The sequence below is a fragment of the Bombina bombina genome, chromosome 3, assembly GCF_027579735.1.
Source record: "Bombina bombina isolate aBomBom1 chromosome 3, aBomBom1.pri, whole genome shotgun sequence".
Taxonomy (NCBI): domain Eukaryota; kingdom Metazoa; phylum Chordata; class Amphibia; order Anura; family Bombinatoridae; genus Bombina; species Bombina bombina.
The window spans coordinates 159,374,451-159,400,214 of record NC_069501.1 but is presented as its reverse complement, the minus strand read 5'-3'; the positions used below and the strand labels follow the sequence as shown (position 1 = coordinate 159,400,214).

The window sequence follows — 25,764 nt, the reverse complement described above, 5'->3', positions numbered from 1 at the left end:
ACATGGATTGGGTGGCGGAAACCAACTGGTTAGCGGTTAGTCAAGAAGAAGCTTTTTATACACGTCCATTTTCGCTCAGAGCTCTTTTACACTGTAATTCTAGACAGCTTCGATCTAATATCTGTAGAATGTTATCATTCAAAAATGTTGTCATCGCCTAGCAGAGGTTTTGCATTTGTCTAGGATAACATCCTTCTGTTTCGGAATATCTCCCTATCCAGGGAAATCCTAATTTTATACCTGGCATATATCACAAGGTGTTTAAACTATGGGGACATAAGGGGTTGACTCTAGTTAAGCAATTGTTGGGGGCTGACAATCAGATTCAAACAGCAGAATTTCTGTTTCAATCTTATGATCTTCCCAGGTCTGATCTGTTTGCTTATTTCCAGATACGCCACTTTGTGCGTGAGCAGAATTGGGAAAGTAGTATGTTGGTAGAATGGTCTGATATCAGAACATTAATCAAAAAATTTAGTACTGGAATCTCTTCTATTTCTTTAATATATGACATCATGCTCTCTAATCAAAGTGATAAGTTCCTGCAGAATATTAGTAACTGGTTGTCTCCAGTTATTCCTGATATTACTGATGAGAGGATAATCCAGAGCTTCAACATGGTGTATAAGTGTAGGGTTTCGATGACCTGGAAGGAATCGCACGTGAAACTCTTGAATAATTTCTATATGCATCCGCTTAAATTACAAAAATTCTCGGTTCTCGGACTAGATAATTGTTCCAGATGTTCTAATCCAAGGGCTGACTTATTTCACATGTTTTGGTTCTGTCCTAAAATCAATCAGTTGTGGCATAAAATTTGTTTTTGGTTTAATACTTTATATGATGCAAATCTTGTGTTAACATTACAGGACGTAATTTTATTAATTACAGTAGTAGATAGTAACTTTTCGCCAGTGGTTCGTATTTTGAATACGATTATATTGGCAGTGCGTCACCTTGTCCTTTTAAACTGGAAAGCGAAGGTAGTGCCGAGCCTTGCGAGGACTTTTAAAGAAATCCAAGGTCAAATTATATTTGAGTCATATCATCTCCCGGATGCCACTGAGAAGAGAATCGTTGAGTTTTTTCAGGGATGGTTACCAATTATTATGTCCTATCCCGATTGGCTCCAAAGGCAGATTCTTGCCCCTGTACGATCCACCATTAGCTTTTCTGAACTAGTCCTGCTAGGGAAATTTCCGGCGTCCTGGATAAATTCGGGTCCGTGATTGGGTGGGTATCTGGACCAGAGCCCCGGGCGGGGAGACGGTCGTTAGACGGTGCACGGGCGGGGGGTTACGCGAGGGGTGGTTTCAGCGTGGGTTTTTTTTTTTTTTTTTTTTTCTTTTCTCCCCCATCACTGTGTTTTATGTTAGTTCCGGAAATCAAAATAGGACATAGTGTGGACTTATCATGCAAACGTTTGTTTTCAGTTTTGTTCCTGCAGATTGAATGTGTATCTGCTTTATCTTTTTGTTTTTGTATATCAGAAAGTTTGTAATGTTCTATTTGGATTAATAAAGAAAAAAAGATTAAAAAATAAATAAATATATATATATACATATATATATATATATATATATATATATATATATATATATATATATATATATATATATATATACATATACATACTTACACACACATATAAACTTAGACTTCCCAGTCTCACCCATTTTTATGTACCATATAACTTTAATTATGCCAGAAAACATTTTTATTAATAAATCTTTATTTTTGTATAAAGTCTAAATATAACTTTAATCCATAATTTAAATTTCCTTAGAATTTTGACATGCTTTGTCATGCACTCTAACTAGCAATAAACTTAAGATCTCAAAAAGAGCTCCATTTTAACATTGTACTTTGGATTGTGCAATATTTAACTCACCAATTGGAATACAAGAGCAATGCGTGGGCAATACCCCACTCTGCACTATCCATTAAAAGCATAAGGCATGCTAAAAATGTTTCAGCCACCTTAAGATGCTTTGGATAATGTATTTAACCATCCAGTTGTACTACCATATGTGTGTTATTCTTTGTAAGATCCAGAGTGTAAAATAACGCACACTACGCTCAAAATTGCTCTCTTATTACAAACCCCAAGATTGTGTTGATTTGTCAAAAAAAACTTTAGAAAAACTTAAGAATTGCTAACAGCCTTGCCTCATTATGGGTTTGAATTTGGCCTATTTTGCACACCTACTTAAAACATTTATTATATTTTGTCTTATGTATTTAAATAAATATAAGTTTGAGGGTTTTTTTTACTGCAGGTTACTTACACTAATTCTTTCTTCTTTATCATCTATTCTGACTTTATCTTTTTTCCAGTAGATGGTTGGTTCAGGATGTCCTCTTGGAGGCTGACATTCCAAAATTGCAGGTTCCCCAGCTGCTACTACAACATCTGTAGGGTTGTGTCGGAAGTCATCACGGAGCACTAAAACAGATTAATTACAAATTAATTTACATTGTCACACTGCAATTAAAACACTGTATATATATATATATATATATATATATATATATTTAAATTGGAAATACAGTATATACTATTTCAGTTAAAACATCACAGATTGCATCCGCAATAATCTCTACACTTCAACAAATATTTGAAGAAAACTGTAATAAAATTTATCTTAAACACAACAAGACTGAAAAGCATATGAAAATAAATTCAAATATCCTCAAATAATTTGCATCTTTGTACAGCTACAAAACTGGCGTACACCATAAAAAGTCAGCAAACACCTGCTTCTTTGCTCATTCCCATTTTCTAAGCTTTAACTTGACATGGCCAAGACTGCCGAAAGCAAAACATAAATCACCACTTCATTTGAAAATAAATTAGACAACATATGCTAGCTTCTTATGTAAATTACATGTTTTAAAAAGAGGATTAGAACTGTATCTTTCTAAATTGTTATCCACTTCAGTGTTCTTATTCCTCATGTATTATGGTCTATTCAGCAGTCAGTATAAAACTTTTGAGGAATAAAAAAAAAACATTAAAGAGGTAATTACATTTTGTACTATTTAATCATGTATAAATCCAAGTAGATATCAGTCAGTAACCTTTGCACCATTTTATTACTCATAAACTCAAGTAGATAACAGCCAGTAGCATTAGCACCATTTATTTAAGCATAAACTCAAGTAGATAACATCCAGTATCTTTGGCACCATTTTATTAAGCATAAACTCAAGTAGAGCACTTACATAGAGAATATATTCTTGATAGAAAGCTGGAGAAACATTAAAATATATTGCTGTAAAACACATTTGAAGTGGATTACACCTAATTTGGTTTGCATTGTTTCTCCTGTTACCGTCTCAAATTTAAAATTCAAATATAAAACCTTCTTTGGTGATTTCATCCAGTGTGAAGCTTCTTCCACTTAAATTAATTTGTTGACTACAAGCAGTTGAGATGTTAAAAATCTTATTGCCAATACCCTACATGATCTCAAGTCGTAACCTCGATAATGCATCTGGTCTCTAAGTGACATGCCAAATATGCTACTAGAGAAGCTAACATTTATTTCAGAATTTCAAATTCTATATTATCTATTTTTCCACACTTAATATTTTTTACATTATATGGAAATAGTGAAATGATATGTTGAATAAAGTGCCACACATACAAATGCTGATTAAAAATTAAAAAAGTATTGAAAAGTATTATGCCAATCATAATAATGTAATTGTGCTCAAGTGTTGTTGCTTTCTGGTACAAACAGGCTTTAATAATGAGATTTTATATGTAATTACACTATCTATCTTGCAAAGTGTTTAAATAACCCTTACTAAGCACCTGCTACAAAAAGAGAAACTCTGCTTCCATCAAGACAACTGCTTACCAACACCTGCCAACCTAGGCCCGAGTCCAACCCTGGACATGCCATATCATTTAACTTCAGACCTAACAAACTGTATTAATGTACTCACTTTCTCATCACTCTAAATGGGGCTAAATAACATCAGATTACCAAACAATATTTTGTATAGCAATTAGTAATCCACTATTTTGCTTTATGTTCTTCAACTACAGCAGCTATCTCAAAAAATATATCTCTATAGGATTTAAATTTACATGATGATTACAAATAACCATCTGTCTGCTTCTAGTTTTTCAATCTGGTTTGTGTCCCTCGAGCCCCTTGATTATGGTCAAAACAGCAAAGCTGGAAGGAAGAAATGGAGGCCTGTCAAGAGGCAAAGAATAATTGTATTTGTATCCCAAAAGAACTAAGCTTTTCCACAACACAAAGAATAGCTGAGATTTGTAAAACCTGGAATATTTCTTGACATCAGAAATAAAACAAAGCTACACCTGTTATATTAAATAAAGGGAGGCGCTACAGTGTTTTTTGGATGGTTCAAAATAAATCTGAAAAAGATTAAATCTTCTCAAAGCTGTACGTTTCCCATCCCAGCAGGATGTAGGCTATATAAAAAATGACAATATTTTTAGAGATAAAAAAAATTAATGTCTTAATACAAGATTATAGTTTTCAGTCAGTTTGTGGAATTCATGTAATGCAGAGTTAAAGGGACATAATACTCATATGCTAAATCCTTTGAAACTGATGCAGTATAACTGTAAAAAGCTGACAGGAAAATATCACCTGAGCATCTCTATATAAAAAAGGAAGATATTTTACCTCACATTCTCCTCAGCTCAGCAGAGTAAGTTCTGTGTAAAAAGTTATACTCAGTTACTGCCCAGCTGCAGGTGAAAAAAAATAAAAAATGAAGAAATGAACAGCAGCCAATCAGCATCAATAGTGCTGAGGTCATCAACTCTTTTACTGTGATCTCATGACATTTCACTTAACTCTCATGAGATTTAATTGTAAACATTCTTACACTGAATAGGGAAATAACATAAGTGTGCACGAAAGCTCACTTCTTCCGCTGTCCCAGGACAGACATACTGATTTGTTGCTTAGAAGCCCTTTACAATTGGATGTGGCTACTGAGAAACTTTTGAGGTAAAATATCTTTCTTTTTTACATAGAGATTGACATTTTTTAGTCAGCTTTCTACAGCTATACTACATCCCTTTCAAGTGTTTAAACATTTGGGCATTATGGCCCTTTAATAAATTGTTTTAAATTACAATGAAATACTTAGATAAATCATGATAATATTATATACTGCAGTGGATAGCAGATAGTTTTTTTTTATTATTAAAGGGATGTTGAACAGTCAGTTTCATAGTTGTATTAAAAAAAAACACTAAGCAGTTGCTTGTACTTAATTGAAAGCATTGCAATATGTATTATTCATCTATTTAAGTAGATTTTACCATTTATTTATTTTTACACTACATTTGTGGTGTCTTTTACTTCCTGTATGAGCCCTACAAGGTAGAGGAGGCCTTTGCAGAAAGGTGTATCTTAGCACAATGTCATAAAACTTCAAGGCTAGGGAATAAATGAGATAATAGGATGTCATATTTGCTCATGCCCAAAACTGACTTAGCAAATAGTTAGGTTTTTTAAAGATCTTCACTCTAATTAAACTGAGGCAGGTCTACACTTAGTTTTTCTAAGTGCTATTTTTTTCAAAGAAATCAAGTAAATTGTTTGCTGTTATTTTTTACACAATCTGTCCCTTTTTAATTGTATCCCTTTAACTCAAAATAATAATACAGAAACATACATTTTTACATCAGATAAGAATTATAGGCTCAACAAGTCACCTTAAAATGTCCTAAAAGTGTATGCTGATTTAGTAGGAGAGTTTTATGCTTAAATAATGAACCCTTGTAGAAAAAAACAGGATGTAGCTCCAAGGTGTCAACCTTTACACATAAAGGGCTAATTGGGAAATTGTTAGAAATGCTACCAAAAAAAATAATTTAATCCAATAGATCATTTCATTCTAGCATTAGTGAACCATTAGCCCTAACAAAGGGATAAACGTACAGGCAAAAAAACCAATCGGGAGCACTAAGAACCCAAGCAGGATACAGCCACTGATTGGCTTACTGTCTATTCTCGATTGACTAACCATCTGTGTCCTCATCAGAAATATCTACACTTGTATCTCCCAAGCAAGACTTTACTTATGGTTTTAATCCCTTTGTCGGAGTTAAGCATATACTTGTCTAAAGTCACTAATGCTAAAATAACATAGGGTACAAAAGCACCCTCAATCTATTAGGTTGCACCTGCATTGTGTATGTTGCACTGACAAGGAGGGTGAAAATTGTTCTTCTGCTGCTAGTGCCCAGCAAGCCAAACGCCTGGACTGTTTTCCACACTCCTGGGGAGCCTAGTCCTAATTGCACACCACCCTACTCCACTTAACTCCACCCACACATAACTTTAAGGTACATGAATCTATTATTAAAAAATATTGGACTTCCGGTGGGCGGGCCAAGGGATAGCAGCAAGAGTCTGGAGCTCCGTGCAAAGTGTGTCTAATCTCTGACTCTTGGACTGTCCTACACCCGGTAGAAATTCCTTGGCAGAGTGAGCTGCCCGGAGTGGGGGAGAACTGTTCAAAAGAGCCTTTACTTTTTTCATAGGAACTGAACATCGTTCTGACACCGGAGACCGCTACCCACTGAAGCGCTAGGTAAGCGCCATACACACCTAGCCCGGCCTACCTGGTAATTTCGCTGCAGAGCCCGTACCCTCCAGGGACACCTCCGGGAGGAGGCAGTAGATCATTGCTGCCATTACAACTACCAGAGGGCTGCTACTTAACTTCACCTGGCACAGCTACCGCAGATGGCATAAAGGTCAGTCACAAGGAGCGTGTCTGCTGACATGCACATCTAACCTCCCACGCTATCTACAAGACTGCTGGACCGGCCTTCCCCAGACTGGGGACTTACATAGTGAGTGGCGCAACAGAAATTATTTGGCGTGAAAACTGTGGGTGCCATCTTAGCTCTCTGTGCCGCCGTTGGACAAGCTAGCAGGGTGCTGCTACATTTTGACCCATAGGCTGATCCACGGGTTCTTAACGGACCTTCATCTTCTGAAAGGAGCGGTAAGGCATAACAAACATACGCTTACTGAGCATTCTTACACTGCTTCTAAGGTAAACAGCCACCACCTTTTAACGTGCTCACCTAGGGTGCATTCAGCTAAGTCAGCCCTGTGGTATCATAAATGCTAACGGCACCCACACTTGCTCTTCATTGCTGACAAGATAACCCTTTGAACACACAGCAACACACTTTACTTGCTTCCCTGTTTTCTACTTCCTACTTTTAGACCTCAGTGCGGAACTCAGAGTAAAGCTACATGGTCACCCCTTGCTAACTCCAGAGATCCTGGGGGCCAAGGAGCGATGCAAGATACAGCCTATATAGCCAACTTTTTTGCTAGAAAGGACATTCACACTGTCAGTATGGAGGAGAAAGATCTGATATGAACTGTACATAAAGCCTAAAGTCTGAACATATATGCTGGGTTGATGTACTGTATCTCTAATATCTAATTGTCTGATTCCAACTGTTCATTAGTGTATCATACTGTTTTAGCTTGTAGCAGGAAACAGGAAAATCTGGTTTACCCTTACACACTCTAACTCTGGAGAAGGGACCTACTGTTTCAATTTTACTGATTTGTATATATGTACCTGAGCCCCTTTATAACTGACCACTCTGATAACTTGGTTATTTTACAGGTCCAGGCTGAGTTAGGCTATAAGATTTAAAATAGTGTGACCAGGCTGGATATCATTGCCCTACCTAGGTATATTTCACATCTACCTTTTATTTTACTTTCTTGTTTGTTACCATATATACTCCTGCTGTAAAGATCTGATCTCCCTCACTTTAGGGGTATATGAATTAATATTTAACTAATACCCCAATGGTGAGTCGCAGTAAAGCAAATGCCCATAGAAACAAATCTGGAAATGAGCAGGTCAGTCAGGGCCTTAGCATTGAGGCTTTTCCAGATGGCACTTTAATTGACACGCACCTTGTTGTAAAGCAAATATCTATGTTATTTATGCCCAAAATAGACAACTTGCAGAGAGGGGTAGATACACTTACTAATGATGTTAAACAGTTCTCTACATGAGTCACAGAGGCAGAAAACAGAATATCTGACTTAGAGGACTCTAATATATCAAATACAAGTAAGATAGAGAACTTAGAATGACAGGCCATGGCCCTACAACTAAAAAAAGATGATCTGGAAAGCAGATCGAAATGCAACAATGTGCGCCTACTTGGCCTCCCTGAAATGATAAAACAATCAGATATTCTACATTTTGTGGAAAGCACCTTACCTTTTCTGTTAAATATTCCTACCCAAGATTTTATTGGAGTTGTTAAAAAAGCACATAGAGTGGGCCCAGAAAGGCCTAGTGCAGATATCTCCCAACCTTGACCTATATTGATTACGTTTTTGCATTTCCAAACTAAAACTGCTGTCTTGAGAGCTTATAGAAAACTAGAAAACCTAACTTTTGAGAATGCACGATTGCTCCTATTTCAGGATTTTTCTGTGGATCTTATGAAAAAATGCAAAGAATTTTCCCAATAGGGAATTGCAGGAAAAAACTGGTCTCCTCACTGGTGGTAGTAGACATTTGGCATCAGTTGAACCCAGATGGTAAATATTTCACTTGCGTCTCACGTTCTTCCCCTACTATGTCATGAATTGACTTGTTTCTAATATCCAATTCTCTAATACCCCAAGTCATAGACGTGAAAATAGGTGAGCTATTATAGACACAGGCATCCAAATCAGTAACAGGAGAACCTTCCGATTCCCGCGGTATCTAGTGACATTGCAGGAGTTTCAGAGCCATCTAGTAGAATGTTGGAATGACTTCCGGACTAACAATGCACAACACTTAGAGAACCCTGAACTTTTCTGGAATACGGCTAAGGTAGTATTGACTGGCAATATTATTGCTTTGTTAGCCTGCAGGAAAAATCAGATCACTAAAAAATTGCGACAGATGAGGGATAATTTGGCACATGCTTATCGCGATAACTTGGCCATGCCATCTCGGCTTCTGCATCAGAATTATGCTTCGGTTAAGAAGGAGTATGATGCTATGCTCGCTTACTCCACAGCACAGTCTCTGCTGTGCACTAGAAGTAAATACTACAGATTCTGCGATAAGTCAGGCAAGCTACTTGTGTCTTTAGTTAATATGAAAACATCTACCAAACACGTAGCGGTATTAAAACATGACGGTAGAATAGTTAGAGAAGCGACATCAATTGTAAAGGCATTCGTGGCTTACTATGCTAAACTTTACTCTAGTGAACCTCCTGCCTCGGCGCTTGTGCAACAAAATAACAAAATTTTTGGGACTCTATTCAATTACCAAAACTCTCGACAGAACAGATGGAAAACCTAAGTGAACCCATCTGCAGAGGGGAAGTTGACAAGGTAATTATGTCCATCTCTCTGGGAAAGGCAGCGGGACCTGATGGGCTACCCATCGAGTTTTATAGGTTGCTTCAGCCCCAGGTAAGACCCATTCTCACGGATCTGTTTCAAGGTCACTTTCAGGGTGAAAAGACACCCGCCCCTTTCTTCTCGGCAGCGTACATCACCTTAATCCCAAAGGCAGGCAAAGATACTCTCCTTCCCGAATCATATAGGCCGATTTCGCTGCTGAACTCAGATTACAAAATCCTAACTAAACTCATGGCAGAACAGCTGAAATACATTCTGCCACACTTAATCCAGGAAGACCAGACAGGGTTCATGTATGCCGGGTCATCTGCGGTGAATGTCCACAGAGTTCTCCAAATAGTACAGTACTTTTGAAATAGGAAAAGGGATGGGGGGGGGAGTGATGGAACGTCAAAGGCCTTCCTGCTGTCCCTAGATGCAGAGAAAGCCTTTGACCGTGTAGAATGGAGACATTTACTCTCCGCTATGGCAAACTTCGATTTTTTTCTGGATCTTTTCTTTCTCTTATTGGGAAGTTATATAAAACTCCTATAGCTAATATCTGTATTAATAATATGTTTTCGCCCGAGATTCATCTGGGAAGGGGCACCAGACAAGGATGCCCTTTATCACCTCTCCTCTTCAATCTGGCCCTGGAACTGCTGGCACTCAAACTCAAACAGGTATTCCCTGGTATTGACATTGCAGGGGACCCACAACACCTAGCGCTGTATGCAGATGACATGCTTTTATTTGTCCAAGACCCAAATATACACATAGCCCCCACTGTACAAGTACTCCAAGACTTTGGCTCCTTCTCGGGCTATAAAGTCAACATGCAGAAATCTGAAATTCTTTGGTTAATGGAAGGACACAAGCCACAACACAAATACCCATATTCAGTTGCAAAACACTCTATTACTTATCTTGGCATCCAAATCTCAGCTAACCCGAACAAATTGTATGCAAACAATATTACACCAGTGTGTTCCAAACTCCAGGGGCAGATGAAAAGTTGGAGGGCCTTACCACTCTCACTTTCGGGTAGGATCAGTTTGCTTAAAATGGTGGTCTTCCCACGCCTACTATACCCCCTCCTTATGCGCCCTCTTCTATTCACAAAGAAGGAAATCAAACAGCGAAATTCTGCAGCACGCTATTTCCTGTGGAGGGGGGGTAAGGCACGGATAGCCACAGATAAACTTACCATGACATATCTGAATAGAGGCTTGGCCTTACCAGATTTCAAATTCTACAACTGGGCGGCCTTGATATGCCTGGTGATTGACTGCAGGTTGGCACGCAAAATTTTTGCCAGCCTAAACTAGAGCAGGCCGTATTGGGTCAACTATCCCTGGCTTATCTACCGCACATGAAAGATCTTAAGAGCATTAAAAGCCTAGGTCTTGATACACTATACAAAGACCCTCTAAAAGCTTGGCAACTGACGCATAAATTCTTGAAGAAGTCCTGTCACTCCTCAATATATTTGCCTTTAAGCAATAACCCAGATTTTCCAGCAGGGCTAGATATGCATCCTTTTGATCTCTGGGAACAGCAGGGACTGACCTCTATTATAGCACTTCTAGATCCACTCACTCGCTCGGTTAAGACATTTGGCTGCCTTGCAATGGGAATTTAACCTACCAAGGCAGCACTTTTTACGCTTATCTAGAAGCACAACATTATATTGGGGCAGTTGTCAGAGACAATGATAATTTCTGGGAGGGTTCACCCTTTCGGCTATCACAGTCACTATTCTAAATGGGTAGGTTTTCCTTATCAGAGATTTACCAGGTTCTGATACAAAAATGTTTGCAGCTCATACAGCCTAATTTACTGCTGGGGTGGCAGAGGGAGAAGATGGAGACAATATCCTGGGGGAATTTGAGAGATAGCCTATAAAAAACTAGGAAAGCTACTCTATCAGCAATACTCAGGGAATCATAGATTCGGAATACACATAGAGCATACTTGACATCTAGGATCCTGGCCAACCCTAATTGCCCCAATAGGTGCATTAAATGCTCCTTAGAATCCCCAAATCTTTTACACTACTTATGGCTGTGCCCCAAGGTCCAAAAATTCTGGAGCAAGATCCAATACTGGATTCAGAGAAAGCTAAACATTCCCATCACCTTGCACCCTGACACAGTTTTGCTTCTGAAATGGGATACACAATATATGCAATACGACTCAATTACTCTCCCCCTTCAGTTGCATGCTTTATGAATATGCTAAAGTTACAAATGTTTACTGAACAGCTGGATGTCAGAATAGATGTGTTAGCTAGACTGAGCATTTTTCTAATGAATTGGTGTAGACTTATATTAAAGTTCAAATTGGAGATTCAGAGGCAAATCTTAAGGCCATTTAGAGACACGGCTATATTTTTGGAAGACTCCCTAAAGGGAAAATAGTCTCATGTCTTTTCTTGCCACAACCCATCTGGTTGAACTCTTTGGGGAAGTATCAATGTGAAGGTGGATTGGATGTCTGCGTAGCATTGAGTGTTGCTTGGTCCCTTCCCCCCTTCTCTTTCTCACTGTTATATACTTCCACCCCCCCCTTTTTTTTTCTACCTGGGCCCCGTCAAAGTGCAGAAAAGGGGTCAAAGAAAAGCTGAATATAGGTTGGATATCTATTGTAATGACCACACAAGCCTATCTAGGGTTTAAAGTTGCTTAGGCCTAGATTTGGAGTTTGGCGGTAGATGGGCTGTTAACGCTCCGCAGGCTTTTTTCTGGCCGCACCATAAAATTAACTCTGGTATCGAGAGTTCAAAAAAATGCTGCGTTAGGCTCCAAAAAAGGATACCAGAGTTGCTTACGGACGCGGCCAGCCTCGAAAACGTGCTCGTGCACGATTCTCCCATAGGAAACAATGGGGCTGTTTGAGCTGAAAAAAAACCTAACACCTGCAAAAAAGCAGCGTTCAGCTCCTAACGCAGCCCCATTGTTTCCTATGGGGAAACACTTCCTACGTCTGCACCTAACACCCTAACATGAACCCCGAGTCTAAACACCCCTACCCTTACACTTATTAACCCCTAATCTGCCGCCCCCGCTATCGCTCACCCCTGCATTATATTATTAACCCCTAATCTTCCGCTCCCTAAACCGCCGCAACTTACATTATCCCTATGTACCCCTAATCTGCTGCCCCTAACACCGCCGACCCCTGTATTATATTTATTAACCCCTAATCTGCCCCCCTCAACGTCGCCTCCACCTGCCTACACTTATTAACCCCTAATCTGCCGAGCGGACCTGAGCGCTACTATAATAAAGTAATTAACCCCTAATCCGCCTCACTAACCCTATCATAAATAGTATTAACCCCTAATCTGCCCTCCCTAACATCGCCGACACCTACCTTCAATTATTAACCCCTAATCTGACGACCGGAGCTCATCGCTACTATAATAAATGGATTAACCCCTAAAGCTAAGTCTAACCCTAACACTAACACCCCCCTAACTTACATATAATTTAAATCTAACGAAATTAATTAACTCTTATTAAATAAATTATTCCTATTTAAATCTAAATACTTACCTGTAAAATAAATCCTAATATAGCTACAATATAAATTATAATTATATTATAGCTATTTTAGGATTAATATTTATTTTACAGGCAACTTTGTAATTATTTTAACCAGGTACAATAGCTATTAAATAGTTAAGAACTATTTAATAGTTACCTAGTTAAAATAATAACAAATTTACCTGTAAAATAAATCCTAACCTAAGTTATAATTAAACCTAACACTACCCTATCAATAAATTAATTAAATAAACTACCTACAATTACCTACAATTAACCTAACACTACACTATCAATAAATAAATTAAATACAATTGCTACAAATAACTACAATTACATAAACTAACTAAAGTACAAAAAATAAAAAAGAACTAAGTTACAAAAAATAAAAAAATATTTACCAACATTAGAAAAATATTACAACAATTTTAAACTAATTACACCTACTCTAAGCCCCCTAATAAAATAACAAAGACCCCCAAAATAAAAAATTCCCTACCCTATTCTAAATTAATAAATGTAAAAGCTCTTTTACCTTACCAGCCCTGAACAGGGCCCTTTGCGGGGCATGCCCCAAGAAAATCAGCTCTTTTGCCTGTAAAAAAAAACATACAATACCCCCCCCCCAACATTACAACCCACCACCCACATACCCCTAATCTAACCCAAACCCCCCTTAAATAAACCTAACACTAAGCCCCTGAAGATCTTCCTACCTTGTCTTCACCATCCAGGTATCACCGATCCGTCCTGGCATCCGGTGCTGAAGAGGTCCAGAAGAGGCTCCAAAGTCTTCCTCCTATCCGGCAAGAAGAGGACATCCGGACCGGCAAACATCTTCTCCAAGCGGCATCTTCGATCTTCTTCCATCCGGTGCGGAGCGGGTCCATCTTGAAGCAGCCGACGAGGATCCATCCTCTTCTTCCGTTGTCTCCCGACGAATGACGGTTCCTTTAAGGGACGTCATCCAAGATGGCATCCCTCGAATTCCGATTGGCTGATAGGATTCTATCAGCCAATCGGAATTAAGGTAGGAATATTCTGATTGGCTGATGGAATCAGCCAATCAGAATCAAGTTCAATCCTATTGGCTGATCCAATCAGCCAATCAGATTGAGCTCGCATTCTATTGGCTGATCGGAACAGCCAATAGAATGCTAGCTCAATCTGATTGGCTGATTGGATCAGCCAATAGGATTGAACTTGATTCTGATTGGCTGATTCCGTCAGCCAATCAGAATATTCCTACCTTAATTCCGATTGGCTGATAGAATCCTATCAGCCAATCGGAATTCGAGGGACGCCATCTTGGATGACGTCCCTTAAAGGAACCGTCATTCGTCGGGAGACAACGGAAGAAGAGGATGGATCCGCGTCGGCTGCTTCAAGATGGACCCGCTCCGCACCGGATGGAAGAAGATCGAAGATGCCGCTTGGAGAAGATGTTTGCCGGTCCGGATGTTCTCTTCTTGCCGGATAGGAGGAAGACTTTGGAGCCTCTTCTGGACCTCTTCAGCACCGGGTGCCAGGACGGATCGGTGATACCTGGATGGTGAAGACAAGGTAGGAAGATCTTCAGGGGCTTAGTGTTAGGTTTATTTAAGGGGGGTTTGGGTTAGATTAGGGGTATGTGGGTGGTGGGTTGTAATGTTGGCGGGGGGTATTGTATGTTTTTTTTTACAGGCAAAAGAGCTGATTTTCTTGGGGCATGCCCCGCAAAGGGCCCTGTTCAGGGCTGGTAAGGTAAAAGAGCTTTTACATTTATTAATTTAGAATAGGGTAGGGAATTTTTTATTTTGGGGGTCTTTGTTATTTTATTAGGGGGCTTAGAGTAGGTGTAATTAGTTTAAAATTGTTGTAATATTTTTCTAATGTTGGTAAATATTTTTTTATTTTTTGTAACTTAGTTCTTTTTTATTTTTTGTACTTTAGTTAGTTTATGTAATTGTAGTTATTTGTAGCAATTGTATTTAATTTATTTATTGATAGTGTAGTGTTAGGTTAATTGTAGGTAATTGTAGGTAGTTTATTTAATTAATTTATTGATAGGGTAGTGTTAGGTTTAATTATAACTTAGGTTAGGATTTATTTTACAGGTAAATTTGTTATTATTTTAACTAGGTAACTATTAAATAGTTCTTAACTATTTAATAGCTATTGTACCTGGTTAAAATAATAACAAAGTTGCCTGTAAAATAAATATTAATCCTAAAATAGCTATAATATAATTATAATTTATATTGTAGCTATATTAGGATTTATTTTACAGGTAAGTATTTAGATTTAAATAGGAATAATTTATTTAATAAGAGTTAATTAATTTCGTTAGATTTAAATTATATTTAAGTTAGGGGGGTGTTAGTGTTAGGGTTAGACTTAGCTTTAGGGGTTAATCCATTTAGTATAGTAGCGATGAGCTCCGGTCGTCAGATTAGGGGTTAATAATTGAAGGTAGGTGTCGGCGATGTTAGGGAGGGCAGATTAGGGGTTAATACTATTTATGATAGGGTTAGTGAGGCGGATTAGGGGTTAATTACTTTATTATAGTAGCGCTCAGGTCCGCTCGGCAGATTAGGGGTTAATAAGTGTAGGCAGGTGTCGGCGACATTGAGGGGGGCAGATTAGGGGTTAATAAATATAATATAGGGGTCGGCGGTGTTAGGGGCAGCAGATTAGGGGTACATAAGGATAACGTAGGTGGCGGCGCTTTGCGGTCGGCAGATTAGGGGTTAATTATTGTAAGTAGCTGGCGGCGACGTTGTGGGGGGCAGGTTAGGGTTTAATAAATATAATACAGGGGTCGGCGGGGTTAGGGGCAGCAGATTAGGGGTACATAAGTATAACGTAGTTGGCGGTCGGCAGATTAGGGGTTAAAAATTTTTAATCGAGTGGCGGCGATGTGGGGGGACCTCGGTTTAGGGGTACATAGGTAGTTTATGGGTGTTAGTGTACTTTAGAGTACAGTAGTTAAGAGCTTTATGAACCGGCGTTAGCCCAGAAAGCTCTTAACTCCTGCTATTTTCCTGCGGCTGGAGTTTTGTCGTTAGAGCTCTAACGCTCACTTCAGAAACGACTCTAAATACCAGCGTTAGAAAGATCCCATTGAAAAGATAGGATACGCAATTGACGTAAGGGGATCTGCGGTATGGAAAAGTCGCAGCTGAAAAGTGAGCGTTAGACCCTTTAATCACTGACTCCAAATACCGGCGGTAGCCTAAAACCAGCGTTAGGAGCCTCTAACGCTGGTTTTCACGGCTACCGCCGAACTCTAAATCTAGGCCTTAGTTTGTTAAGGGAAGTTAGTTTAGTGTGTTTAGAAGGTTAGTAACAATATAGAATAAGAAAAAAAATGGAAAACAAGAGAGAATTAGAAGAGACAGCTATATTGGGCTTATGATATACACTCGTTCCCATATATTTGTATATACTATTAAAGAACCAGTCAACACAGTAGATTTGCATAATCAACACATACAAGATAAGGAGACAATGCAATAGTCCTTAGTCTGAACTTCAAATGAGTAGTAGATTTTTTTTCTGACAATTTTAAAAGTTGTCTTTTTCCACTCCCCCTGTACCATGTGACAGCCATCAGCCAATCACAAATTCATACACGTACCATGTGACAGCCATCAGCCATTCACAAATGCATACACACTAATTTTTGCACATGCTCAGTAGATGCTGGTGACTCAAAAAGTTTAAATATAAAAAGACCGTGCACATTTAGTTAATGGAAGTAAATTGGAAAGTTGTTTAAAATGGCATGCTCTATCTGAATAATGGAAGTTTAATTTTAATTGAGTGTCGCTTTAAACGACAGAGGTATCGATTGTTATGTTATATAATGTATCACATGCACGGCTGTGTTTTTCATCTTGGCACTGTACTATGGCATGACTGTATTTTTCTTTTTCTCTCTCAATAAAAAGAATTTAAAAAAAAATGTTTGATTTCAATTAACAGATCAGCCTATTGTGAACGTTTAGAAAAAAACAGCACCGTGCTTGTTGCTCCTGTTGTTTAATGCCCAGTCTCCACCTTATTTGTAAAAGCCAATCTGGACATATTACTGGAACAGTAGAGATTAGCTACAATCATTTTGTTAGCAAAACTTGCATTGTTTTGCAGTATCTTATCACCTCTGTAGTATTACATAGTCTAAATGTATGCCTGGCGCATTACACAAGATAAATCTCTATTGTCAAATTAACCCAGTTCAGGAATGCAATTTATAATAATAAAAATCTTTATAGGGTTGAGTCAGGATCCATTTATGATGCTACGGAAGCAGCTTTAGAGTCTGAGTGTTTCAGAGTGGGCCTGTAAAGATAGTTAAGTAGATGCAATCTAAAAGGGATACTAAAATAATTTTTTTTCTTTAATGATTCAGACAGAGCATGCAATTTTAAACAACTTTCTAATTTACTCCTATTATCAATTTGTATTCATTCTCTTGCTACCTTTATTTAAATAGCAGGAATGTAAAGATAAGGAGCCGGCCCATTTTAGGTTCAGCACCATGGATAGTGCTTGCTTATTGGTGGCTGACATTTAGCCACCAATAAGCAAGGGTAACCCAAGTTCTAAAAGAAAAATGGGCCATTCCTGCTTTTTTAAATAAAGATAGCAAGAGAACGAAGAAAAATTGATAATAGGAGTAAATTAGAAAGTTGCTTAAAATTGCATGCTCTATCTGAATCATTAAATAAAAAAAATTGAGTTTAGTATCCCTTTAAAGGGACATAATACACTAGATTTTTCTTTGCATAAATGTTTTGTAGATGATCCATTTATATAGCCCATACAGTATTTTTTTTTAGTTTTTTTGTGCTCTGATTTTCAGACTTCTAACCAAGCCGCAAATCTTTAGGAGAATACAGAAGTATACCTACTCCAACTTGCTTCTGTTTGTGTAAAGGGTCTTTTCAGATGCAAAGGAAGGGGGGGGGGGGGGTCTGATATTTTCCACTTGCAGTGGGTGTTCCAGGAACCTTTTGAACAGAGCTAAACTGGAAGCTTTTAAGTACATTTTTAAACGGTTTTATACTGGATTTTTAGATCAGTATCTGTGCATATTATTCTTTATAGTAGTGTCTATTACATGCAGTTTTATGAAAATTGGTGTATACTGGCCCTTTAAGAGTTAAATCGCCCTGATCAGAGCCAATTGTGATTACTGACAAGATCTGCTCTCACACAACCAATACAACACAACAGCTGCATGAGCTGAGAGGACAGGTTCACAGGAGTAAACTTTGTCCCCTCGACATTTCATAAATGAGTGCCAATTTAAACCTTACCTTTTTTGATTTCACAACACAGGAACATCCATATAAAAAAAAGTATGTTAATACATAATATATTATTCTCTTTTAGATGGAATGGAAACCTATAGTATATCATGTCACTTTAAAAAATGAATGGTTAGCAACGATACAGACAGCAAGTGCTTTATTAAAATAATAAATATAAAAATACAAACAACATATATACAAATATATTGCTTTTTTTAAAAACACAATATCCTTTATATATATATATATATATATATATATATATATATATATATATATAAATATATATATATACAGTATATATATATATATATATATATATATATGACTTTTTCTTTTCTTCTCAAATTATCTCATCTGTTTCTGACTTCACACAATTAATGCGCTTTAACAATGATTTTGCTAAGATACTATTTCAAGCCTTGTCAAAACATCATCCTCAAATGATTATGTCCTTAAAGTCATTAGAGAATGCAATGTAATCACAACAGTAGTTGTAATATGTTCATTTTCATTTTATTCCTATTGTTTGAGATGAAATAAAGAATCTAAGGAGACTAATTACATATAGATTATTTGCACACTGGGGTTCTGAAAACCTGTCTTTCCATATGTAGTGATGCAAATTTGGAGTCTTCAAAATAGAAATAACACATATTTATTTTTTTACTTGATGAACACAATGGCATGATGAGCAATGGGCTTTTTTGACAAGAGCATTGCCAACACCATATGCAAATTATATTCACATTTGGTGCGCAATTAAATTATCTTTCCAGCTTGGTTTAGGCAGTGGAGGTCAATCCAGGGCATAATCTTGCAAGTAGGGGTATATGTCATTAAATCTTGAAAGATTAGCCTGTTAAACACACTTATCTCATCTCAGTGGTCTAAAGCAGAAAAAAGACCTGTATCTATATTTTCTGCAATTCTTGGCTATAAATAGAAATCTAAGCCCAGCGATATTCTTGTGCACAATTTCAAAGAGCTTGCCTTGCAAATTCAGCCTCATTATATTGTGTGAAATTTATCATTATTAGTGGAAAAAAAACTAGACACTTTATGTAGGGGATTTTCATGACAGATTTAGGACACACAACATTTTTCACACAAAAGGGCATTTATTAATTTTAAATAAGCAGTCTGAGTTCTGGGAAATGAATATAAAATAATGCACATTTGTGTACATCTAGGTCAGCAGAGTTCCTTTTCCAAAGGAAGAAGGGAGAATAAAAACTCCATAATCTTTTTTCACACAGGGTTATTTTTTTAACCTAGAGAAACTGACCAGAGGTTTTGATTTTGTAAATGAATGTCACAGGTGTTAATCATTTCAATCCAGTATATTTACATAGCTACATATGTCCAGAACGGAGGGGAAAAGGGGACACCTCGTCAACCACTCACAACAAACTCAAAATGAAAAGAATGAATTATTAGAGTATGCTTTGTCTGTAGCATTTCAAACCATGTATTTTCAATTAAATAATTAATGAAAACAAATGTACAGATAACAATATGTACCAGGCATAATCAACAATAATTCCTACTTAACTGCAATTTTGTTTTTAAGTTGATTAGGCAGAAAATCCCATCTATGTATGGCCCTTTTTATTTCATATTTTGAAAGGTGTTTCTTCTAGCTCTCAAACACACTAACACATTTGGTAATATCAACATAATATTCACAACAGATATCACTTCACAATAAAGTACACTATAAAGTTATTTACCATAAACTCACAGAGTGTATCTCTCTTCTGTTAAACTGTCACTGTCTCTTTCTCTCTCTCTCTCTCTCTCTCTCTCTCTCTCTCTCTCTCTCTCTCTCCTGATCAGCCCTACCTCTGCTTTTCAACTCTCTCTCTAATGTTCAACTGCTCTCTCTTTGCAGATCCGCTATGTCCTCCGCTATGTCTCTGTTTCTCAACGTTCCTGCGCCCACCCCCAATCAGAAACCACTAAAAAGTTGAGATGACATCAACAAGGCATGCATACTTCTCCCACCTCCTTTTGTATATGTTCACCACCGCAGCATGCAGGGAACTGTAGTTTCCATTGCCACAAAGATCAAGATATTGCATATACAGGGAGTGCAGAATTATTAGGCAAATGAGTATTTTGACCACATCATCCTCTTTATGCATGTTGTCTTACTCCAAGCTGTATAGGCTCGGAAGCTTACTACCAATTAAGCATATTAGGTGATGTGCATCTCTGTAATGAGAAGGGGTGTGGTCAAATGACATCAACACCCTATATCAGGTGTGCATAATTATTTGGCAACTTCCTTTCCTTTGGCAAAATGGGTCAAAAGAAGGACTTGACAGGCTCAGAAAAGTAAAAAATAGTGAGATATCTTGCAGAGGGATGCAGCACTCTTAAAATTGCAAAGCTTCTGAAGCGTGATCATCGAACAATCAAGCGTTTCATTCAAAATAGTCAACAGGGTCGCAAGAAGCGTGTGGAAAAACCAAGGCGCAAAATAACTGCCCATGAACTGAGAAAAGTCAAGCGTGCAGCTGCCAAGATGCCACTTGCCACCAGTTTGGCCATATTTCAGAGCTGCAACATCACTGGAGTGCCCAAAAGCACAAGGTGTGCAATACTCAGAGACATGGCCAAGGTAAGAAAGGCTGAAAGACGACCACCACTGAACAAGACACACAAGCTGAAACGTCAAGACTGGGCCAAGAAATATCTCAAGACTGATTTTTCTAAGGTTTTATAGACTGATGAAATGAGAGTGAGTCTTGATGGGCCAGATGGATGGGCCCGTGGCTGGATTGGTAAAGGGCAGAGAGCTCCAGTCCGACTCAGACGCCAGCAAGGTGGAGGTGGAGTACTGGTTTGGGCTGGTATCATCAAAGATGAGCTTGGGGGCCTTTTCGGGTTGAGGATGGAGTCAAGCTCAACTCCCAGTCCTACTGCCAGTTTCTGGAAGACACCTTCTTCAAGCAGTGGTACAGGAAGAAGTCTGCATCCTTCAAGAAAAACATGATTTTCATGCAGGACAATGCTCCATCACACGCGTCCAAGTACTCCACAGCGTGGCTGGCAAGAAAGGGTATAAAAGAAGAAAATCTAATGACATGGCCTCCTTGTTCACCTGATCTGAACCCCATTGAGAACCTGTGGTCCATCATCAAATGTGAGATTTACAAGGAGGGAAAACAGTACACCTCTCTGAACAGTGTCTGGGAGGCTGTGGTTGCTGCTGCACGCAATGTTGATGGTGAACAGATCAAAACACTGACAGAATCCATGGATGGCAGGCTTTTGAGTGTCCTTGCAAAGAAAGGTGGCTATATTGGTCACTGATTTGTTTTTGTTTTGTTTTTGAATGTCAGAAATGTATATTTGTGAATGTTGAGATGTTATATTGGTTTCACTGGTAAAAATAAATAATTGAAATGGGTATATATTTGTTTTTTGTTAAGTTGCCTAATAATTATGCACAGTAATAGTCACCTGCACACACAGATATCCCCCTAAAATAGCTATAACTAAAAACAAACTAAAAACTACTTCCAAAACTATTCAGCTTTGATATTAATGAGTTTTTTGGGTTCATTGAGAACATGGTTGTTGTTCAATAATAAAATTAATCCTCAAAAATACAACTTGCCTAATAATTCTGCACTCCCTGTATAGTAATTAAAAAAAAAAATAGATGTCTTGGTATCCCTTCAAAAAGTTTTGGGGATAAAAGGACGGTGTGTTAAACATGGGACAATCAAAAACAGGATGTCTGGTCACCCTAAGCTATATAAATGGCGGTTGTCCCACTTGATCTCAGAAATGTTTATGCAATATATATGGATCAACCATGGTATTTTTTATATATTTTAAAGAAAAAGTATCAATGCTTACATGTAGATACACTAATCAACCTTTATATATAAACTATATATATATAATTATTATTTTATTTTAAATTTGGAACAGACCTCCAAAAACTGACATGTTTTCCAAATTAGGATTTAGTTATGTTATACCTTACAATCAGTGGTACTTCCAATTCAACATTTTGAAATTGGATTAAACTGCAGAGCTCCATATGTGGTGCAGGAAAATAAGGTACTGAGTCTGGTGGTGTGGTTGGGCAGGGAGAGACAATGACAGGGAGGGGGTAGTCTCACCCTCAGCCAAAAAAGTACAATAGGGGATTCAAATTCAGCAAAAAAATCGTTGTCATCCTGCAGAACTTTCACTGCCTATAATACATTCTTATCAGTTAATAGATTATTTAATTGCTACACTTAAAAGGGCAATTATTTATTATATATAAAGATAAGCAGGTTTTACTGTTTATAAAATATTTCTTATAAAGTCAAAAGCACATGATTTAAATTTTTGAAAAACAACATAGTAGCTTGCTTTCATCTTCACCTTCTCCACCAATGTAATCTTATTTTGTGTGCTGCCTTTCTATAGATGGAGAAAATTAGCCCCTAGAGTGAATGAAGAGAAAGGTTTCACTGTGCTTCCATCACAGCTTAGCAATGAAATTTGTATCAACCACAATACCTGAAGAAAATTTAACACATTATTTAACAGTTTTCTTTTTAAAATAGTAATTGAAATGGTTGCCTTTCCATAACCATATTCATGTTTGGTGTTAAAGAGAAAACTGGAATTTAATAAGTAGAATAATGGTATAATAAAGCTGCTGCTCCTTTATTTAACTATGTTACAAAAGATGAGATAATAGGGCCTATTTATGTAAGTGCGAGCAGACATGATACGATGTAGCGTATCATGTCCGCTGCCCATCGATAAATGCCGACAGCATTCGCTGTCAGCATTTGTCATTGCACCAGCAGTTCTTGTGATCTACTGGTGCAATGCCGCCCCCTGCAGATTTGTGGCCAATCGTCCGCTAGCAGGGGGTGTCAATCAACCCGATTGTATTCGATCGTGTTGGTTTCTGTCCACGGCCTTCAGAGCAGGCGGACAAGTTATGGAGCAGCGGTCTTTAGCCTGAAGGCTCGCGTGGAAACACGGGCATCAAGCTCCATACGGAGCTTAAAAAATCGGCCCCTATGAGTGATTATTGGGGTTTGCACATGAAAAACTTAACTGCTTAAAGGTTTCAGACCTATAAAAATACAAAGAAAAAATAAACAATAAAAAAATGAGCAGTCAAGATATACACCAATGCATATAGTGTCCCATTTAGGGCTAGAGTACAAGTGGAGCGCTAATTTATCACGTGCCCATAAACCTGAAAATCTGCCAATGTACGGGAGCACAATAAATAACCAGCCATTACAAGTTCACAGTAACAATTAACACTCAGAAATGGAACCAGAGATTAGATCCCCAAATTGACCCCAATTTTAAGAGTCTTAGGCCTAGATTACGAGTTGTGCGCTAGGGTTAAAAAGCAGCGTTGGCAGGTCCCAACGCTGCTTTTTAACGCCCGCTGGTATTATGAGTCTTGAAGGTACAGGTGTACCGCTTACTTTTTTGGCCAGACTCGGAAATACCGCAAATCCACTTACGTCAATTGCGTTTCCTATATTTTCAATGGGACTTGCATAGCGCCGGTATTACGAGTCTGACCAAAAGTGAGCGGTACACCCTCTCCTGTCAAGACTGGTACCGCATGTAAAAGTCAGTAGTTAAGAGTTTTACACTACAATGCCGTAGCATAAAACTCTTAACTAAAGTGCTAAAAAGTACACTAACACCCATAAACTACCTATTAACCCCTAAACCGAGGCCCCCCCACATCGCAAACACTAAAATAAACATTTTAACCCCTAATCTGCCGAACCGGACATCGCCGCCACTATAATAAATACATTAACCCCTAAACCGCCGCACTCCTGCATCGCAAACACTAGTTAAATATTATTAATACCTAATCTGCCGGCCCTAACATCGCCGCCACCTACCTACATTTATTAACCCCTAATCTGCCACCCCCAACATCGCCACCACTATATTAAATGTATTAACCCCTAAACCTAAGTCTAACCCTAACCCTAACACCCCCTGACTTCAATATAATTACAATAAATCTAAATAAAATTACTACAATTAACTAAATAATTCCTATTTAAAACGAAATACTTACCTATAAAATAAACCATAAGCTAGCTACAATATAACTAATAGTTACATTGCATCTAGCTTAGGGTTTATTTTTATTTTAAAGGCAACTTTGTATTTATTTTAACTAGGTAGAATAGTTATTAAATAGTTATTAACTATTTAATAACTACCTTGTTAAAATAAAGACAAATTTACCTGTAAAATAAAAGCTAACCTAAGTAACAATTACACCTAACACTACACTATAATTAAATAAATTAACTAAATTAAATACAATTAATTACAATTAAATAAAATTATCTAAAGTACAGGAAAAAAAAACACTAAATTACAGAAAATAATAAAGAAATTACAAGATTTTTAAACTAATTACACCTAATCTAATCCCCCTAACAAAATAAAAAAGCCCCCCCAAAATAAAAAGAATCCCTACCCTACACTAAATTACAAATAGTCCTTAAAAGGGCCTTTTGTGGGGCATTGCCCCAAAGTAATCAGCTCTTTTACCTGTAAAAAATTACAAATCCCCCCCAACATTAAAACCCACCACCCACACAACCAACCCTATTCTAAAACTCACCCAATCCCCCCTTAAAAAAACTAACACTAACCCCCTGAAGATCACCTTACCGGGAGACGTCTTCACCCAACCGGGCCGAAGTCCTCAACAAAGCCGGGAGAAGTCTTCATCCAACTGGGCAGAAGTGGTCCTCCAGACGGGCAGAAATCTTCCTCCAGACGGCATCTTCTATCTTCATCCATCCGGCGCGGAGCGGGTCCATCTTCAAGACATCTGACGCGGAGCATCCTCTTCTTTCCACGGCCGACGACTGAATGAAGGTTCCTTTAAATGATGTCATCCAAGATGGTGTCCCTTCAATTCCGAACGAACGAATGTATCAAAATTTGTTATAAATTTCAAATTTTTAGAAACATTCGCCCATCCCTAATTCTGAGCCTTATCAACAAAATAATTAGGATGAACTCTTAGTGCACATTGTACCAAACTGATCTCTGGGATAACTCAAATATCTATATGATCGCTAACAGTATATAAAACAGGCTACAAATTGGGTGTAATAGATATTAATGGAACAACAAAAGAAATATAACAAACACCATTATTGTACAGGTTTTGTCTTTGACTGTTCAAATGTATAACAAAATTCCCTCAATCTGGAGAGTAAGTCCATGTTAGTGCAGGATTCCTCCAGATCTGTGGTCCACAATGCAATTGATGTCCACAGCACTCAAAGTACAAAAATCTTTATTCAGGACATAAAATAAAAGCAACGTTTCAGGGTTAATACCCCTTATTAACCCTAAAACGTTGCTTTTATTTTATGTCCTGAATAAAGATTTTTGTACTTTGAGTGCTGTGGACATCAATTGCATTGTGGACTAATTTGGGGTGAATTGGCAGTTCACCAGTCTTCACGAGCACCAACTCTACAATAGTGC

General features: G+C 37.9%; 1 protein-coding gene across 1 annotated transcript in view; it reads right to left on the bottom strand.

Moving 5' to 3' along the window:
- ROBO2 (roundabout guidance receptor 2) overlaps positions 1-25,764 on the bottom strand; it is a 637,624-nt gene that overhangs the window by 219,530 nt on the left and 392,330 nt on the right. Inside the window, exon 3 of the mRNA XM_053706022.1 lies at positions 2,289-2,446. Coding sequence (XP_053561997.1) covers positions 2,289-2,446 — 158 coding nt within the window. The remainder of the gene's footprint in view (positions 1-2,288; positions 2,447-25,764) is intronic.